At 42.6% G+C, this 20,619-nt stretch overlaps 1 protein-coding gene across 2 annotated transcripts in view; it reads left to right on the top strand.

Annotated features, from left to right (window-relative positions):
* Positions 1 to 1,917: 1,917 nt before the first annotated feature.
* The window catches only part of brsk2a (BR serine/threonine kinase 2a), a 222,607-nt gene continuing 203,905 nt past the window's right edge, over positions 1,918 to 20,619 (top strand). The window contains exon 1 of one of the 2 annotated variants that reach the window (XM_061821483.1): positions 1,918 to 7,029. In XM_061821483.1, the coding sequence (XP_061677467.1) occupies positions 6,936 to 7,029 (94 nt within the window). In that variant the 5' untranslated portion in view covers positions 1,918 to 6,935. The remainder of the gene's footprint in view (positions 7,030 to 20,619) is intronic. The other variant, XM_061821481.1, reaches the window with a different exon arrangement.

The raw sequence follows: 20,619 nt of genomic DNA on the forward strand, positions 1-20,619 counted from the left end.
TGTGAATTTCCTCTCCCTGTGATCAGTCTCAGTCTATTTGTGTTGCCGCCCCGCGCCTCCACGCCTCGCCGGCAACGACCAAGAAAGCAGACCCGAAGCTGATGGTCAAAACTTCCAGCCCGGAGGGAGGAGGGGTCCGCACCTCATGAGGTGCAGTGACTTGAGGATCACAAAATCTTCGATTGCGAATTATGGGCGGAAATACAGCGGCAGAGTGCCAAACTTAGTCCTTACGGACCAGGATAAAGATGAGACAAACTACTTTCCTCCAGTGAAAAAGGAGAGGACTTCATCATTCCTGTTGCTCAATTCTAATAGGCTAATCGGCCACTGCACGTTCCTGTCCAGGTGGCGGCGAGGCTCGTCGGCTGCCTCACGTTCCCGCCCCGGCAACGAAGACATCATTCCAGTGCCGGTGGTGACAGGTACTTGGCCGTCTCACATTTCTGTCTAGACGGCGACTGGCCTGCGGCCACCTCACGCTCCTATCTCGATGGCGACTGGCACGAGGCCGCTTCAGGCTCCTGTCTCTGGAGAGACAGGTATTCTACCGTCTCACGCCCCTGTCTCGACGGCAACCGCCCCACAGCCTCTTTACTCCCCTGTATCGATGGCAACCGGCCTGCGGCTGCCTCATGCCCCTGTCTCGAGGGCGACCGCCCCGTGGCCTCCTCACGCCCCTGTCTTGACGGAGGGCGCCTCCCGCTCCTGCTTCAAGGGCAACCGGTCCGTGGCCACCTCACGCTCCTGCCTCGGTGGCGACCAGTCCGCCTGATGACCACGCTTCATGGGTGACCGATTCCTGGCCATCTGTTGACTACGCTACGGTGGCGACCGATCCCTGGCTGCCTCCTGACCAAGACTTGACAGTAACCAATCCCCGGCCGCCTCATGACCTAGGCTTGATGGCGACCAATCCACGGCCGCCTCACAACCATGTCCACAACCACGGCTTTGTCCAGAGCCGTCGCATGCTCCCGTCTGGTTTCTGCTTCATGTTTTGGGTTCCTCCAAAAACCAAATTGGCCCATGGGGACCCTGGTGCTTGGCGTCCTGACCGATCCGGGCCTTATGGGGGGGGTGGGGTTCTGTCATGAGCAAGGCTGGACCATGACCAAGAGGGGTGTAGCCTGGCACCACATTGACCACATTGAACATTATGCCTCTGCCTCGAAGTCCTTCATTTGGGTCTGCCTCCGCACCGTTGATTCATGACATCATCAAGTCAAACAATTATATGCAACTACAAACACCATGGGAATGTCTAGCCCAGGGGTTGGAAACCCGCGGCTCCCAAGCCGCATGTGGCTCATCATTATGTTTACAGTTTACAGTCTGACCTTTTCCATTTTACTCTCTTTGGCTAGGATTTGAATGATTTTTTTTTGAATGATTATGGGCGCTGTTCTGATTATACACTGTACGTAGTTCCCTACCAAATCAATTTTACGGGGTATGTGCATGTTTTTTAAACATCTTAACATCAAGTGTGTCCTTAATCCTATTCGCACATAGTGTACTCGAGATGACCATCACAGCACACTCAACTCCAAGGACTTTTCACACTTCACTTGGCAGCACAGTCTGCTCATGACCAACCTCTGCATTGTGTATGCGCTGCCACAGCACACTTTTCAATTTGGGCTTGAAATTAATGAAATAAATAATCGCCTTGTTAAAATGTTTGATTTATTACAAGTGAGATGCCTTATGATTTGCTAAAAAATATGGTGACACTTAATATACAACCTGCCTGGGAAGGTGAGAAGCATGAGAGAGCGAAGGTAAGGGGAGAGGAGTCATACTGGAAAAAGAGTCAGTGTAAGACAAAGAGAAGCACAAGCTAAAATACATGGCAAACAGAAACCTACATAGTAGACAGAGAGGACCCTTCCAGCCAGTCATGCCTCCCTTAAACTCATTATAAGCCACTTTTATTGAAACTGAAGCCACACAGTCAAGATTGCAAACAAATGTCTTCAAGTAAAATAAGTTAGATCAATAAAGACGAGGTAATCATCCATGCAAATATTTCAATAAAATGTTCAAAAACAGGTTTATATAGGCAGAACTTCCTTGCCAAACAACAATTAAGCCACATCAAAGAAAGTATAAGGTGACCGAGATACAATGAATACGGTAACATATTTTAGTGAAATGCGAATGAAAATCCCTTAGAAGTGCATTGCATAACACGGGAAACAACTTAAAGGTGAGGATACCGGGGTAATGCAAACAATGATCACGGGACAATCCGGGATAAATACTCACATTTCTTGTTGCTGCGCAGTACAAAGAGGAGGTGAAGGAACAACCACGACTACCCTTGATGAGCTCGCATATTTCTGTAATAACATCTCCACAGATGTGAGGGAAACTTTTAATACATGTGCACATTTAGTATAACACAAGCTAAGAAAATACATAGCTTAGATCAAACATCAGTGGTATGGATTTGCAGTAAATGTGGCATCTGTAGAGATACTATACAGATTTTATAAGTTATCAACCTCACTTGCTGACAATCTGAAATGAGACGGTGAGAAAAAAAATGATGAGGGGGACATTACCCATCACATCTTAAAAACAAGAAGCATATGACATACCGGTGGAGGTATGGAAGCAATTTAGAGTGGTGGTTGTGGAGTTTTTGACCAACTTATTCAACAGAATACTAGCAGATAAGAAAATGCCTGAGGAATGGAGAAAAAGTGTGCTAGTTCCCATTTTTAAGAACAAAGGTGACTTGTAAAGCTATGGCAACTATAGAGAAATAAAGTTGATGAGCCACACAATGAAGTTATGGGAAAGAGGATGCTAATTAAAAAGTACAGAGAAGGTGAGAAGGAGCTACATTGTGTCTTTGTGGATCTAGAGAAAGCCCATGACAGAGTACCAAGAGAGCAACTGTGGTACTGCAAGTGCAAGCCTGGTGTGGCGGAGAAATATGTTCGAATAGTACAGGACATATATGAGGGCAACAGAACAGCGGTGAGATAGGTGTGTCAGAAGAATTTAAGGTGGAGGTGGGAGTGCATCAGGGATCCACTCTGAGCCCCTTCCTGTTTGCGGTAGTCATGGACAGGCTGACAGATAAGGGTAAACTGGAATCCTCTCGGACCATGATGTTCACAGATATTGTGATTTGCAGTGAATGAAGGTAACAGGCAGAGGAACAATTAGAAAGATGGAGGCATGCACTGGAAAGGAGAGGAATGAAGATTAGCCAAAGTAAAACAGAATTTATGTGTGTTAATAAGAGAGGCGGAGGGGGAAGAGTGAAGATCCAGGGAGAAGAGATATCAAGGCTGGATAACTTCAAATACTTGGGGTCAACAATAGAGAGCAATGGAGAGTGTGGTAAAGAAGTGAAGAAACGGGTCCAAGTGGGGTGGAACATTTGATGGAAGTTATCTTGTGTTCTATGCGACAGAAGAGTCTCCGCTAGGATGAAGGCCAAAGTTTACAAAACAGTGGTGAGGCCAGCCATGATGTACGGATTAGAGACGGTGGCACTGAAGAAACAACAGGAAGCAGGACTGGAGGTAGCAGAAATGAAGGTGTTGAAGATGTCGCTCGGAGTGAACAGGTTGGATAGGATTAGCAATTAGCTCATTAGACAGCCAAAGTTGGATGTTTTGGAGACAAGGTTAGAGAGAGCATACTTCGATGATTTGGACATGTCCAAAGGCAAGAGAGTGAGTAAATTAGTAGAAGGTTGCTGAGGATCGAGCTGCCTGGAAAAAAGAGTGAGAGGAAGACCAAAAAAAAGATATTGTGAGGGAGGACATGAGGACAATGTGTGTTAGAGAGGAGGATGCACGAGATAGGCTTAGATGGAAAAAGATGACACGCTCTGGCGACCCCTAATGGGACAAGCCGAAAGGAAAAGAAGAAGTACATATTGCTGAGTGGTGGGCATGCTTCTGCCGTGCCCTATACTGACTAGGAAATGACAATTTTTTGGTCTTCGGGGACCAATTGATTTTTCTCCACAAATTCTACAAACCAACAAATGGCAGAGCAACAGTGCAATCTAATCACAAAAAAGTAAAAAAAAAATGTAACAAATGAATTGCAAATGCATGTAGAAATTACAAAATGAGTAGCTATTGAAGTTGTTTGGGTCTTTTCATTCATTGAATGCACCTCTTTATTGGCACCATGACTTGCTTGAAGCAGATCAAGATGGAGCTTAATTTGAAAAAGCACAATCAAGGCACATATTGATGAAACATTTTCAATGGCTTTTGTACTTCTTTCTGGACACCTTGTATTTTGCAGTTGTCAAGTTTTGGAATGACTCCAATAATTTTCATTGTCGGAGGAATTTATAACATTGTCACTGGTGCAGACATTGAATTGAATAAAAGCAGTCGGTTCATCACTCAGTTTGAGAGAGTACTGCTGCTTTTCAGCTGCCTATTTGAGGGGCTGATATTCCACAATTTTTCTCCATGTAAAAATGTCATTTGAAAAAAAATACAAAATGAATTGGCCCCTGGGGATTGAGATGATAATTTAGTTAAAAACACATGGTGGTAATAAAACCAAGGCTCTTAAACTCCAGATTCAAGCACATTACTCCCCTTCTGTCATCCTTGCACTGACTCGCTTTTCAATACAACAGTTTAAGGCTTACTTGCATCGCCCCCAATGGTCAGGCTTCTCCATCTTTGATGGTCTGGTATCATTTTATTGTCCTCTTAACTCATTTTGGTCTGCTGAGCTCTCTTTGCTTACTCCCTCTTATGCAAGAAAGAAAGGTGAGCTTTGCTGTCCATTGCGGCCAAATTGTTGAGTGCGCTTCCATTTGAGCTTCTTTGGGCAGTTAATAACACCTTGCCATTTGAAAAAGGGCAAATATTTGTCGGGGAGATGCTACTTCCCGGGAACTGCTAAGGTGCCTTTGAGCAAGCCATGACAGAACCCAAACTCAAGAGTTGCAGCACCGCTATTGCAACCCTTTCACTCTGACATCTCTTGAGTTCCCACATATGTGCCTTCTGGTTCTCGGTGTGGTGAGCAACACAAACATACAGCAGAGTGTGGGTTGAATTAGTACAGTGAACCCCTGTTTTATTATGGGATACGCTCCAGATCCACCTGCACTAGGCAAAATCTGTGATGTAGAGTGGTGGTACGCTGAAGGTGTGCAATTCAAAATTTGGACCTGCCTGTATACTATATAAAAAAAATTATTGCTTGAAATCCATGTTGTAGCTGGGGAAAACTGTTTAAAATATAAGAATAAAAAAAAAATTCCCATGGAATTTTGGGGTGCACATGGTAGGTATCTCTAATTGGCATCAGGATTATGATAGGCTTTTGTGTTATCTGGAGATCTATTCAATTCCTTCTTCTGTTGCCTTTTTGCTCTGCTCATTTGCTAGTCTTATGTTCAGTCGTTGGCAAACGAGGGGCTTTTTTTTCCCCCCACAGGTGACTACGCCACCTTGGTTTCAGTACAGCTCCGGAAACCCAAGATCATAGGTCACTGTGGTGATGCGGTTGTGTGCCTACTACGAGTGTGCTTCTGAATGGACAGCAAATGATTGACACCTCATCAGTCACGCCTGCTGTCTCTGGTGGTTTTTCCTCAGGTGAGGTGGTTTCTTAAAAATCCAAAAATAAGTAAAATATGAGATCATAGCACTGATTTTTCCTCCTCCCACATTCATTTTCCTCATGTATTTCTGTAAGGCGGTACTGACTTTTAACAAATTTGAGATTTTTTTAAAATGAAAAATAAAAAAATCCTTTCAAGGCCTTGTAAGCTGGAAGTAAAATGTTTTCTAAAGTTGACACACCACAGAGAAGAGTATTATTAATAAGCCTACCACATTTAAATGAGTTAAAATTGCCAAATACTGCATGTAAAATGAGGTTCCTAAAATCACGAACTATGCTCTATATTGTTTTTCTTTGATGGGGCTCCATGGTCCTTCCTGCTCGAGGACTTGGGATTTAGGATTTAGACAGTGGCACAATACCTCAATTGAACTGTAGCCATTGCTAAATATAACTGTGTCATCTGCATAGCTATGGTAGTCAAGTTTAAAGTTTTGAAGAATTTGACCCAAAGAACAAGATCCCGGATACAAGCGGCTGAAATGAGTTTCCTCAGGGCATGGTGTCCGGGCTCTCGAGATTGGGTGATAAACTCGGTCATCTGCATTGAGACGAGCCAGATGACGTGCCTGGGGCATCTGATTTGGATGTCTCTCGGACGCCTCCTTCGTGAGGTGTTTCAGGCACTTCACACGGGAAAGAGACCACTGGTACGATCCAGGACAGACACGCTGGACAGGCACGCTGGAGAGACTACGTCCGTTGGCTGGCTTGGGAACGCCTCTGGTGCTGGATGAAGTGGCCGGGGAAGAGGGAAGTCTGCTTGTTCTCGTTGAAGCTACTGCCCCCGCGACCCTTGTGAAGATAGGCCGCTAAGAACATGGATGGAAGGATGGATTGTAAAAATACTTTAATTTTATATTTTTCTTTTGTGGGGTGCGCCGGGTGTAGAAGCACTTCAGCCTGGAGCCAAAAAGTTCGAGAAACACGAGTTTAGAGCTCGTCCAACGACGCGAAACCTCCGCGACTAAATGACAAAGTCCCCTGTGCGATTGGTTCAACCGGCCGCCAATCATGTGTTACGGCTCGGAAGCACCTCCCACAGCGGCGGCTCCGCAGCTCAGCTTGCGCCGACGATGCTTTGACTGCACTTGGCGCTGCTCTCCGGGTGATTGGAAAGCCGAGGAGAGCGAAAGGCGCAACCTCGCCTCCCCAAACACCGAGCGAGGTCGTCGGAAAAGCGGCCGTGGAGTTTTTAAAGCAAGACCTCAAAGCGGGGAGGAGGAGGGGGACGAGGTGGACTGCTTTTCATGCATCGGCTGCTCTTCGTTATAGAAAGTAACTGATCTCCAGTCGCAGTCGACATGTCATCGTCCGGGAAAGACAACAGCGGAGCCCCGCATGCCAATTACGTGGGACCGTATCGTTTGGAGAAGACGCTCGGAAAAGGACAGACAGGTTAGTGGGCAGGTTACCGGCTTAATTGGTCTTTTCGTTTGAGAAGCGGTTCGTTCGAAGCCCCTCTCGCAGCTCCTCGTGCTGTGCTGTTTTGTGCTGATCCGCTGACATAATCATTGTTCACTCAGTGGGACACAGAAGTGGGCAGAGCTGTTATATGTGTGAATTTAGGCGATGCTGTTTTACGTTGGCTTGGAGGCGGAGTTTGTACACGCGCATCCCTGACTGACTGTTAGAATAAACTTTTGGGCTCCTTATTTCCAGTGTGCGCGTGCGTGCGTGCGCGTGCGTGTGCGTGCCTTCAGATTGGCGCACAGCACTGTTAATCCCCCTTTGCCCGATGCATTGATCTATTCTTAGTCCCTAGGCCGGGAAGACGAGGAAAGCAGTCAGTCAGGCGGTTCTCTTCTAGGCTGTGGCTGCATGACGTGGGTTTCCTCCAACATGGTGCCGTGTGTACAGGTGCTGGGCAACAAACAGCGACATGAATTTGTCATCCTATGCCCTTTGGCATGTTAGTGGTCTCCCCGAAACAATGGCACTTGTGCCACATGGGCTCCAATGACACTGCGGTTTGTAATTCATGATAGAAACTGAACTTCACTCTGTCATGTTTGATTTGCAGGGTTGTTTAGTCGTGATAAGTGTGGATCCTGTGATGTGAGGTATGTGCAGCCAATGGAGCCATGCATGCAAAAAAGGAGGCAAGCCCTTATGCAGTGCCTGTGACCCCCCCCCCCAAAAAAAAAATCCTATCTTTCTGCTGCGAAATTTTACTCCCATCTGTTGTCCAAACGCAGCAAATAGGTGTCACTTGTGCTACCTGGCCCAGCTGGTCGTGCTGAGCCCCTGTGTATGTGTGTAAATTGCTTTTTTTCCCCGTTAAAGTGTTTTCTACTATGGATCGCAAAACACCGCTTACTTTCATAACCCGTTTTAACCGAACAGCCGTATCGAAAAACCGCGTAACCGGTTTTAAAACCGTTACCATTGTGGCGTTTACATAATTCACCCGCGGGACCTCGAGTTGGGGTGCGGGGTTCCGCACGGACTGTTTTTGTTGTTGCTCTTCCGGAGTGACGAGTTCACAGAGTTCCCCCCGTTATGCGAGTAGTGTTTTGATGTCTGCCAATAAAGCAAGTTTTGTTCCTGTGTCCGACACTCTGACTCCTTTTCTCCGGCGCTACACCATCGATCGTTAATTTACTCCGCGGTATGGGGTATTTATCTATATTTAGATTTCTCTGAATAAATTCAGAATTAGCAATTGCATTCAAGGACAAGCCGTTCACAGCTGCTAACTTTGAGACTTCTTCGGTCATTGATTTTTTTCAGTAGATATTTATCAATACTACACGCACCCTCAACTCTTGTAACTTTTGAGTCTTTATCAACTTCAAGCCGTGTACCTTCTCGACATGAGCAGCCATGGAGGACGTCGATCCCCCTCCACACTTGATAAGCTTCTTACATAAATTGCACTCACTTTCATCTTTCGATCCTTTACTTTTTGCAAACTACTCCCATACTTTGGAGCGTTTCCTCGATGCAATGTTAGATGTTTCTTTGATTTAATTGAATGTTCTTTTGAGTCCAACTTTACTCTAACAGCAAAACTTGAAAAAAGTGGAAATGATGTTGGAAAAAATAGCGCAATGTGGAATACCGGAACCGGAAGAAATGATTGGAAATTTTAACCGATTTCGAAAGTCCGATTACGGTTTCGGTTTAAAAAAATAAATAAATACGAAAACCGGTTGTAACCGGTTATTTGTAACCGGTTGCGATCCCTAGTTTTCTACAAATGCACCCCTGGTCAGTTCATTTTACAAATGTTTGCATATAGGGATTTTCTGTAAGACCTGTTACGGTGTCATATGCTTCACCTTTCCCCAAACTTTGCCATTTTTCAAATGTCAATGCCAAAGTCCTACAGAAACTTTAATAATCAAAAGTGACAGCATACAGTATGTGCTCCCGCACAATTGAGTTGAATCAAAATGTCAAAGATGAGATGATAATAATAATAAAAATTCTTTCTTTTGGCAAAATATTTAGAGCATATGCTAATAATTGTGTTTTTTGTTTCCAGTGCTGTAGAACTGCAATATGGCATTGTTTCAAACATTTTGAAACTCCATCATAAATTAAACTACAATAAAATTTTCTCTTTTGTTTCTTTCCATCCATTTTCTATGCTTCGTGTCCTTATTAGGTTCATGGATGCCTAGCCCAGTTGATTTGGGGCGAGAGTCAGTGAACAACGTGGGCTGGTCATCAGCCAATTCAGAGCACATATAGGCAATCCAGAACCATTCACACTTTTGTGCAATTTGGAGTCCTAGAATACATACTTATATAGTGTCTGCTTTAAGAATGTAGGAGAAAGCCAGAGTACCAAGGAAAAGACCCACACAAGCACAAGAAGAAAATGTGTAGTTCACAAAGGAAGGCAAGATGTAAACCTTGAAACTATGCTAACTGTAATGTTGCCCATGTTGCTACATTTAATTGATATTGCAACATAAAAGAATACTTTTTTTTTTTTAACAATTGAGAGACAACAATGACAGTGTAGCTCCACTCTCCACAAGTGTAATGAACTATACCACTGCTGCCCTCATCGTCATAAATTTGCACCATAAAGCAGGACAGTTCTGGTCAGTTTGGCAAAGGAATAACATTCATATCCTGTGAAATGAATTGAAGCGCATCACGATGGAACTAAAGCTTAAAGTGTAACTTAGGTTGTTATGGCTTTGTGGATAATACAGTAATATTTTACTACAGCTGCAGAATCCTACAATAGACATAAATGTTGCAAGGTGTTTTCCACAAAAGATAAATTCTGAATACATTACCTCAAATACCTTTGCTCTGTGTCCTCGGTGCTGCTTGTCTTGTATAATGATTTTTGGCTATGGAAGGATGCGTCACTTAGAGAGACTGTTTAGTTTGGTCTCAGGAGGGGCTTTGCTGGTGGTATGCAGCTGGCACAATGGTCTGGCGGGTACAGACGGGTAATGATATGGTGTCACCCGGATCATCCGTGCCTCATGATGTATTTATGAGCAGATTTTGTCCCAATTTCTGGCAATGCTACTTTGTCTGACTCATGTAAGCATAAAAGCCCAAGTGTCGGGATTGTATGCTTAGCTGTCTGTTTTGACATTTCACATGTAAAAGTTAGAATTTCACCAAGACAATAATTGAAGTTAATGTGAACGCTTTCAGCCTTGAAATGACCTTTATTTTTGTCAAAGTAAAACGCTCCTGTATGGTTCGTGTGCTCTGTTGGGGAGGGGGATTATATAACCAGTGCCCATGCAGCTAATCCACGCAAGACCTATTTCGATTAATGACATGCATAATATTCCTTTTAACTATTGATGAAATATCTCTCAGTGAGGTCTTTCAGAAAGTGTTGGTTTACCACTGTGCGTGTCTTAACACCAGACCCAGTCATGAGTCTCAGTAGGCACCTTCCATTGTACTAAAGCTGTGGTAGTTGGGTGGTACTATTAGTGGAGAGGAGTATGTCCTCTGGTTGAGCTGAGCAATAGTGCTCTTCCCTGTTCATTAAGTGATTAGTCCTGACACAAACACACACATGAATATAGAAGTGTTTCTGGTTTGGCTTCCTGCTTTAATCCCCGACGCAGCCAAAGTCCCTAGTCCCACACTCAATCACGTGGGCCAATGGGCAGGGCTGCTCTGTTTTAGCGACATAGCTATTGCATATTGGCAAATGCAGACACATTGCACAGACTACGTATTGTGTTGTCTAAACTGATCCGTAATCATGTTTTCTTGTGGTCGCATAACAATAGATGGAAATGTCCATTTGTTGGTGGATACATTTTCTGTCTGTCTGTGCTGCCATTTTCTCTCTATTTCCTTGGGCACCCGTCCGGGCCAGAACATGGTCCTCTAATGGGTTGTGTGTGCATGGGTGACTGCTCATTAGGGAACCACAGAGGCATGGAAGCCAATCTTAAACCAATGACAGGTAATGTGCTCGAGGATTGGGACCGAGTGAGACCTGTGTGTCTGGTCGGTGATCATTGAGGTCCTGTCTCAATATGTCAAAACAAGATGTCCATTGGTATGAATTGTGCACAAACATTTGTGCGCTTGCTGAACATTCATTTTATGAGTAAAACTACATTTAACTTGTATTTCTTACAATTTACCAGACTTTAATAAATGTTTCAATTGTTTTTGTCCATAGTCATCATCAATCATAGTCTGAATCACTGCTTTGTTTGTTCATACACCAGAAAACAAAAGCCAAATGTCTCCTTTTCTTTTCCCAAGTTTTTACTTTATCTTTCACATACTTGATTAGTGGACTAAATACTGCCTATTGTTTGGCTAAATCTGCCTCTTAATCCAGTGTAAATCCTTTTCTTTGCAAGATTTAGATATTGACAAGCTGTGGGCTTGGGGTTGTGTAGGCCCCTTGAATCTTTGTTGGACATTTAGAGTGAAATGATCTGCTTCAAGGGCCCTCATATTTATGTATGCAAGCAACAAAATCCGCCGTGCAATGTGTTATTGGTTTTCTATCTCGGTTTATATACTGTATCTGCTAGGGCGTTCACTTTCTGGCTTTACTGCATTTAAATCAGAATGTAGGAGTTTCATTTATCTTTGTGTCACCGATGCTCCCTTTTGTAGTTTATACAAGGACTTTGGAGCGCGTGACTATGCAAGAACGAGCAAAATGTTTTATCTACCCTTGCACACACACGGAAAAATTGGCTAGGCTGATGCAGGATTGTGGTCCATTCCATGATAATGCAAAACCGTTAATTTGCTTTTGATTGATTGCTGGTGAGCAGGGGAAGGTTCATTGAGATCACTTTCAACGATTTCCCGTCTGGTGGAAGGACTCTACAGTGTTTCACAGTACGTGATATTCCTGATGATGACAAGTGAAGAGGAAATGTTCACTCAACGCCGTCAATGGAAACCCCTTGGCCAAAGCATGAAAACACCTCCGTAACCTGTTGAGGCTGCCATTAAAATCCACTCCAGTAAGGCAATGTGGGTGGCGATCCCCACCTCCATTGTTCACACAAGAACTTTTAGAATGTGTTGTGAACCTTTGTTTTAGTGTGATGAATGAGGAAGGTAAATGGTAAATGTGCATTTTTGTGGGTTTGTTCAGATATTTAGAAGGCTTGACCCGGGGGTACCCTCTGTAACTCTACCCTCTGTAACTCTAGGCTGGGAGTGTGTATATGTTGCACTTTGGCACAAGTCTGTCTCTTGGCGCAGCGGTTTGATTGTTGGGAAAAAGCCTTGCTCCCTCTGCCCTGAAATGTAGCCTAAATGGTGGGAGCCTAGTGCATGTGTGGTTTTCTCATCTGGTCCTCATGTTTTCACTTTGACTTGGATTACTCTATGATGAGCATTTCCACCACAGGGCACCTCTCCTCTCTCATTCACCATTGGTTTCCCCTGGTCACCCAAGATTCATACAGGGGAATTCAACCATGTGGTAAATCAGACAAGACCTTGGTAGAATTGGATTGATTTAGAAGAATATATGTAGCTAGTGCTTTTCAGAGATTAATGATGAGGAAAGAGGTGAAAAAGCAGTGGGGCACCAATCGTGAAGGATGAAGGGGAAGAGAAGTAGACGAAAATAAGCGACCTTGAGTAGGAGCACATTTAGAGGTCTTGATAGTTTAGACTGCAATGAAAATTATTAAGGCAAGTAAAGTATGGATCATTCTCCTCATTATGCTTCATCCTCCCTGTCTCTTTTGCTGACCTCCGGAGGCAGAAAGAGCTTGATCTTGAGACCAGAGGTCAGTGAATTAGTGACGCATTGTTGTAATAGTGATCTTTATGGGGGGTGAATCCTCATCTTCTATGCTACAACATCCTTAAATTAAGAATTATTATGATAGTCGTCAGCGTCAGCTACGTAAACAGTGCGTCATCATACCAGGGGTATACCGTTTTTTTCTTTTTCCCCCTCCCATGGTTCATTAAGGAAATGTGTAACGGTGTTGTCCAACTTCCTTCAAAATCGTCGTTTCGATAGCTCTATGTGTGGATTAAGGGATCCCAACGGTGCAGTTGCAAAAAAACATTTTGATGTGAACCAGTTATTTATGGTCACATACAAAACCATCAACATTGTCTTTAAGACCAAGCTTCCGAGTTTTAATTGGTTTGCCATTGTATGGCTCCGATCTGTAAATCCTAATTTGTTATGTGTTGCCACGACAGTCTGTGGATATGCTGGTGACAGCTGCGTCAGCTGTGTACATAATGCTACATCATTGTCGCTAGACAATCTGCCAATAGATTCGATAAGACAAACTCAACACTTGCAGGCATTATTTGTCAGTAATCAACAAAAATGTGTGCAAATTCCTCTTAGTCATCAGCCAGTGTTTTTTTTTTTTAAAATTACGCTTTTTGGCGGTGGTGGGGTGTCTGTGTGGAAATTTTACTGTTTCACTCAAACTGTAACACAGAAGTGTCTGTTCTTTGTCAACTAATCAATGACAGTAGCATATATGTAGCTCCACTTTACAATAAAACTACCACAGGTTACCCGGTGAAAGGTATCTGGGATTGTACAGGTTAGAAATATTGGGAATCTTTTAGAAATGGGATGCATACAAAACTGAGGTTTTCTCACTGCTAATGATGAGTGCAGTCGTTTGCCCACCATTGGTTTGTTATTTTGTGTTCTCGTGCCGTTTATAACCTCGTGGTGATCGTGCTTGAGCACAGTGGAGAATGTGTGTGCACCATTTCTTTCTCTGCTACTGGTCTAAATCATTGCAATAATAATCTGTTTTCATGTTCCAGTGGCAATATAAATGTGGCATTTGATACATGGGTATTATTGCCATTTGCCATTTTCTTTGTTTTTCCTTGTTTGGACGGTCAATATAAGTCAGCTACCATGTCTTTCATATGAGCTCAAATTAACCCTTGCGTTAGCTGCCTGTCTGGCTAAGACGACGTGAATGCCGGGTCAGTTGCCAAGGCTGGTTGTCATGGTTTCTCCGCAGCTTGCTGGTTCCCAGTCTGCCTGCATGAAGAATGGAGGGGATCGCTTTCTCTTCTTCCACCTACACACTTTTCTTTCTCTTCTGCCGCTCTTGCAGAAACTCTGTAAGTCTCAAATCAGCATCGTAAGGTCTGAGTATGCAGCCTTTGTCAGTGTGTGAGTTTAATTTCTTCTGTTTTGTCCAGATTTGACATTGGAGTACGTGATGTATGTTCCACATATGCTTGTGCAGGCTGCGTGCTTTTGCGTGTGCTCAGACATACGGCTATGGATCAGACAGGCTTGTCCTGCTCTTTGCTCTGCACTCTATTCTGTGTTCCCATTTAAATCTGTGAGATTAGCACATGGGGAGCCTCGGCTTTAGTGGCGCTCGGCTCAGCTTGCCTTGGCAGGATATCCTGTGATTGGGGGGTCTTGTCCTCATCGCCCCCCAGTGCTGGCTGTCCTGCTCTACTTCATCCATTAACAAATAGATGGGAGGGCCATTGACCTTGACTTTGGTAGTTTTCTCACTGCACTGCCCTTACACATCGCACACTTGGGCTGCAGAATCCATCATAGGCCTTTTGAAAAAGGCCTTTAATCAAAGCAATATGGGAATTGAAAAATTATTCTTATTTTGAGCAATACTCATTGCATTACTTTTATACATAAATCAAAGCTCAGTACAAAATTCATGGTAAGTTGGATGCTTATATGCTATTTTGATTTGATTTGCATTCCATTCTTAGCAGAAATGGTCACCCGTCCATCCATTTTCTGTACCACTTATCCTCACCAGGTTCGTGGGCGTGCTGGAGCCTATTGCAGGTATTTTTAGGCAAGAGGCAGGGTACACCCTGAACTTTTTGCCAGATAATCACAGGGCACATACAAACAAGCACCCATTCACACTCAAATTCACATCTTTGGACAATTTATAATCTTCAATTAACCTACCTACCACGAATGTTTTCCTGACGTGGGAAGTAACGGGGAGAACATGCAAACTCCATACATGTGGAACTGGGATTTGAACCGAGATTTATCCTCAAAACTTGGAAGCAGATGTTCTAACTAGTGGATCACCATGCTGGCAAGAAATTGTCATTTGACTTAATTCCTTTATTGAGTACATGCAACATTTATTATTATTTAATTAATTCATTTCCTATTCTGCCTATTCACACAAGGGTCACAGATCGAACCAATATCAGTAGACTTTGGGTGTTGGGCACATATAAACAACCAACCATTAATATCTCCAAACAGTTTCAGAGAACTGTATATCATCAACCCGAGATTTGCCTTAGGGTGTGGGTTGAAGCTAAATGGCCTTGGGGAACCATCGCAAACTAACAATCAGCAGTGATTAATTGTGATTGACTTTGTGACACCCTTTGTTGAATTAACCACAACCAATTAAATGATAACTATCTTGACTGATGCCATATAAGGACATTACGGTGTCTTTTGTTCATGTTACTTAATGGACATGCTACTTGGATGTAGTTAATGCTTTAGTGGGCTGGCCATGACCTTTCTTCTGTTCACTTATCTATCATCATGTGGGTCAGAGGTTTCATCCTGTAGCCAGTTCATTTTTTTGTGTGTCTTTTGATGTATTACTGTAAATATTTGACGCCCAATAAAGTTAATAAAAAAAAACAGTCAGCGGCATAGGACATAGAAGGCAGCTGAGACAGACGACACATAATGCACGTATCAGACTACAAGACGAACTTGTTCTTCCATGATTGCACTATGTCAGACTATTGCAATAACATCTTGCATTTCAAGCCACTCGTATCACATTTTTGCGATGATTGGGCTCTTTCTTGTCAACTCAAATTTGACCGCATACACTCGTTTCCGTGGGGATAACAACACGAGTGGATAACGCCGACTGTGTTATAAGAAGAAAATGGGGGGAAAAAAAACATGTGTTGGTGGTCACCGGTGCTCAGGACAAGAAAGGACGTTTATGTAAGGCTTGTTTGAGGTATGTTCACATACTTTTAATATGATATGGCTTCCAAGCCGGCAACAAAACATTATGTAGCCGAGCAAGCTAGTGCTAGGGCCAGTGGTTGTGTGCAAACACGCTGCTGTTAAATACATGATCTGACCAAGTCACATACCTTACAAATGAAAAATCTCATGACCAACAAACAAAAATGTCACAAAACGTAGATAAATTAATTGCTGAATGTACTTTCTCCCATCTAATAGAAGACCATTAATTTGTTCTTTCTGTTCCTGTCTCACTGGCATAGATGAACCATGATCCATTATTTATTGCAAATATATATATTTTTGGGTGGCGCGGTGACGCAACTGTAGAGTGTTAGCCTTAGAGTTCTGAGGACTGGGGTTCAGGTCACAGCCCGACCTGTGTGTAGATTGCATGTTCTTCCCGTGCTTGCGTGGGTTTTCTCCGACCGCTCCAGTTTCCTCCCACATCCCAAAAACATGCGTCAATTGGAGACTATTAATTGCCCCTTGGTGTGATTGAGTGTGACTGTTGTCTTTCTCTATGTTCACTGCGATTTGCTGCCAACCAGCTCAGGGTGTACCCTGCCCCCTGCTAGATGATAGCTGGGATAGGCTCCAACACTCCCATGATCCTTGTGAGGATAAGCAGCTCAGAAAATGGATGGCTGGATATATTTTATTAGCAATTAAGTACACAAGTATATAGAGTAAACCGGTCATTTAAATATTATATATATATATATATATATATATATATATATATATATATATATATATATATACACTCATTGCGCTATCTTGTGATCGGACCAGCGATTTTTTTTTTTTTTTGCCGTTTTTTATAAACTCACTGATTGGTGATCGGCCCCAAAAATCCTGATCATGTAAAGTCTAATAAAAAGCAACAAAAGATTGCCATTAATTTTAAGGAAAAATACTGTATCTGTATATCTCTTCATCAATACATAACATTTTGTCCATATTGCACAGCCCTAAGTGCAAGGTTACTCAAACATTTTTAACGATTAAAGAGGGTCTGCAGTAACATTTTCACCAAGGTCGTCAAATCCTGTAAAAAAATGATCCATTGTAATAACTTTCAAGATAAGTGCCCCTTTTACCTTTAAGTGCACTATCATTGTGTCACTTTATTCTTAGTCTCATTCTATCATGATTTCCATTTTGCTTACTTTCCTTAATTGGTTTAAAGACACTATCACGAATAGAAATAAATAAGTGAAAAGGGAGCAGAGTAACATATTGGGGGGGGGGAGCTACATCTTCATCCCAGATGGTAGGTTTTTTTTTTTCGTTTGTTTTTTATTTGAGGCTTAAAGCTGCTTATTCATGACTATGTTGGATGTTAGTGGTGTGTGTGTGTGGTGTGTGTGTGTGTGTGTGTGTGTGTGCAATGCATCCTTCTCCTTCATATCATTCTGATGATCCATAGTACCTCCAGAAGGATATAAATCACTGGACTTTTAGCACATTAGATAGACAGAATGGACTCAGTGCTGCCCAAATAGGAGGAGGTTTCAGAGTAACAAAAAAAAAAAAATACTCAGCAACTCTCAGGGTCAGTGCCTCTATTATCATTCAAATCCAGGACACAAAGTGATTTCTCTCTCTCTCTCTCTCTCTCTCTAGCTATCTCTCTCTCAGGGCTGAGGACACACCGCTTAATTAATTAATCAACCAGGGGTAGGCCACATGGTTCCCCCTGATGCTTAATGATTTATCACAGACAATTGCTTGCTTCTACCTTTATGGAGACAGTTTGAAGAAGCTCCTTTTGTGGGGACAGTTTGAAGAAGCTCCTTTTCTATTCTAGCATGCCCAAGTGCACAGAGCAGGGTGCTTAAACGCATGGCTAGATGAGAATTTGAAAATACTCCTGACCTCTTTGAACACCTTTTGGATGATCTAGAACAGAGAGTGACCCTATGAATATTCTTCTGAATGAGTTTCCAAAGGGTGTCACAGACACACTCCAAAAACATCCACTGTAAAAAGCCGTCCCAGAAATATGTAAAAGCTACATTTTATTCAGTTCAGTTTCAGTATGGACACATCCTTGCCATTATGACATTTAAGGAGATCGTCTCTGGGCAATGGCAACCTCGTTCTCTATTTAACCTTAAACAAACTGATGGGTTTGTTAGCAAATATCGATTTTCACAAGGTTTACTTTTTTGCCATTGGCAAAGCATGTGCTGTGCTATCACCACAGAACATAGTTTATATATACAGTATATATCGGGCAAGAGATGGCGTGTATCCTGGTCTGGTCGCCAACCATTCACAAGGCACATATAAACAAACGACCGTTCAAATCTATGGGTAATTTAGAGTTGTCAATCAACCAACCGTGCATGTTTTGGGGATCTGGGAGGAAATTGGAGTACCCGGAGAAAACCCACACAGGCACGGGGAGAACATGCAAACTCCATACAGGTGGGGATTTGAACCCTGGTCCTCAAAAGTGTGAGGCAGATGCCAAACCGGTGAATATGAAGTGGAAAAAAAACAACCTCATTTTGACATCCCTTCCAATTTAACCCGATGAAGCAGCCAAACTATTTTCAAATCACCCACTGTCCATTACAACTATTTTGAGCACTAACTAATGTAACTAACGCCCTCTTTATTTCTGTATCCATTGCTCTGCTTTCCTTCATGTCTTATCAGCCACTTTCTTCCTGACCCTTGCTCTTCCTGCTCCCTCATTTCCTCGCTTCATGCCTAATGGATATTTCCCTGCAGTCTCTTGACCTTACATTGCTGTTCTGCTCAGGTAGGCCTCATTTCATGCGTAGGTGATTAGATCTCACCGGAAGCAATTCAGGTCTGATAAGCCGGACTGTTGCGGACAATGGCAGAAAGAATTAAATTCATCCATGACACACAGCATGCTCCTTTGCAGTATACTGTATACCTGACAATCACAAGACTAGGCCAGTATTCATAATATTGGCTTCAATTAAAAAATGGCCACAATTATGTTTTCACACTTGATAAAATGTCATTTGCATGTTTTGTCACACCAGACTGGTCTGTTACCTTTACTCTGTTAATTTTCGTTTATCTGTTGGTTTATACCCAATCCTGAAATAGTCCAGTTTTTGCTCTCAATCTGTTTGTTTATTTTACCCCACCCACCCCAAAAAAATTAATCGTGTATCGAACTGTGGGCCAGAAATCATATGTATCGAATTACCTACGACCTTGTTGTGTTCTCTCAGCACTAATGTCCTTACTTACTTACTTAAATACAAAAAACTAAACCCACATACGCTTTGATTCCAAGGTTTATCTCGGGGGCTAATAACAGCAAGCATGTGTGAGGTGTTTACCTCCTCCCCCCCTTCCCCGTTTCACAGTTCCAGTTTTCCCACTGAGGTAAAAAGGAGAAAACAAAACAGGTATTCAAATAGACATTTAAAATTTCACACACAACCATGTGCAAGCATGCGTATAAATGGTCTAATTTGACGCAAAGGTAGACTAATGGAAGAGGAACGTACTGTGTTGTATTTTCATGGGGCTGTGCTTGTAACTGCTTGTGGATATTGGATTGGGTATAATGTATCAATATACTTCAGGTTACAAACGTCACGGGTAAAAATAACAGCTGGGTGATCACAAACTGAAGCCTTCTATTGTAATGAATAAATATTTTTTTTGGGTTGTTTTACAGTGCGAGTTGTAATTTGAAGTAAAATTGTGTTTCATTATTTCAAATCTGTTCTTGGTAAATTGACACTGAGTCACATAAAAAAAATACACACTGACCTGCAATAGTAAAGGCTGACTAAGGAGATACTCAAAGACTTGAATATTTAGTGTTACAACCTCTGATGCCGTTAGTGTTCCATACTAAATACCCTTAAGCCACTGGGTGTGCCTCAAATTTGGCCTAATTAGCCTGACAATAACCTGGATTTATTACTCTTTCTTTACCAGTGTCTCTACACTGCAACTTATTACGTTCTCTACCTAATGAGACCTGATGAAATATTCAAACATGGACTTAGAGGAGCCGTGTGTGTGTACATATATATGTGTGTGTGTGTGTAAACTGATAGCCATGATTTGTGTCATTATAAAAAAACATGGTATTCCACAATTTGCCAAACTTCCTGAGACTAGTTAATCCTCGGAAAGACACGTTGGTTAGATTTGTATATATTAGCCTGGCTCACAGCCGCTTGTATACTGTTCTCCAAAATAACACTAAATCAAGTTGACTTAGCCATAAAAAGACATGTTTTGTTTGCCCTTAAGACACTATAAACTGGGCATTGATGCAAACACAGTCCACACACAGAATACACAGCATCCCTCTCTTTCCTCTCCGTTGGATTTATATAATCATATGTCAAAATCGCGCTCAGAAAATGAGTCTAAATACGACAAAATAATTTCTTATGTGCTTAACACTCCCGATTGTCCGAGAGAAAGATAATGTCTCTCTTTTTTTAACTTCAGTTACTTTACAAGCTCTTTTTACTGAAGTACTCTGCATTGTCAATTATACAACTGTATCTGTGTCACGTAAGGGAAGTCACATGTAT

The sequence above is a fragment of the Syngnathoides biaculeatus genome, chromosome 6 (genome assembly GCF_019802595.1).
Source record: "Syngnathoides biaculeatus isolate LvHL_M chromosome 6, ASM1980259v1, whole genome shotgun sequence".
NCBI lineage: Eukaryota > Metazoa > Chordata > Actinopteri > Syngnathiformes > Syngnathidae > Syngnathoides > Syngnathoides biaculeatus.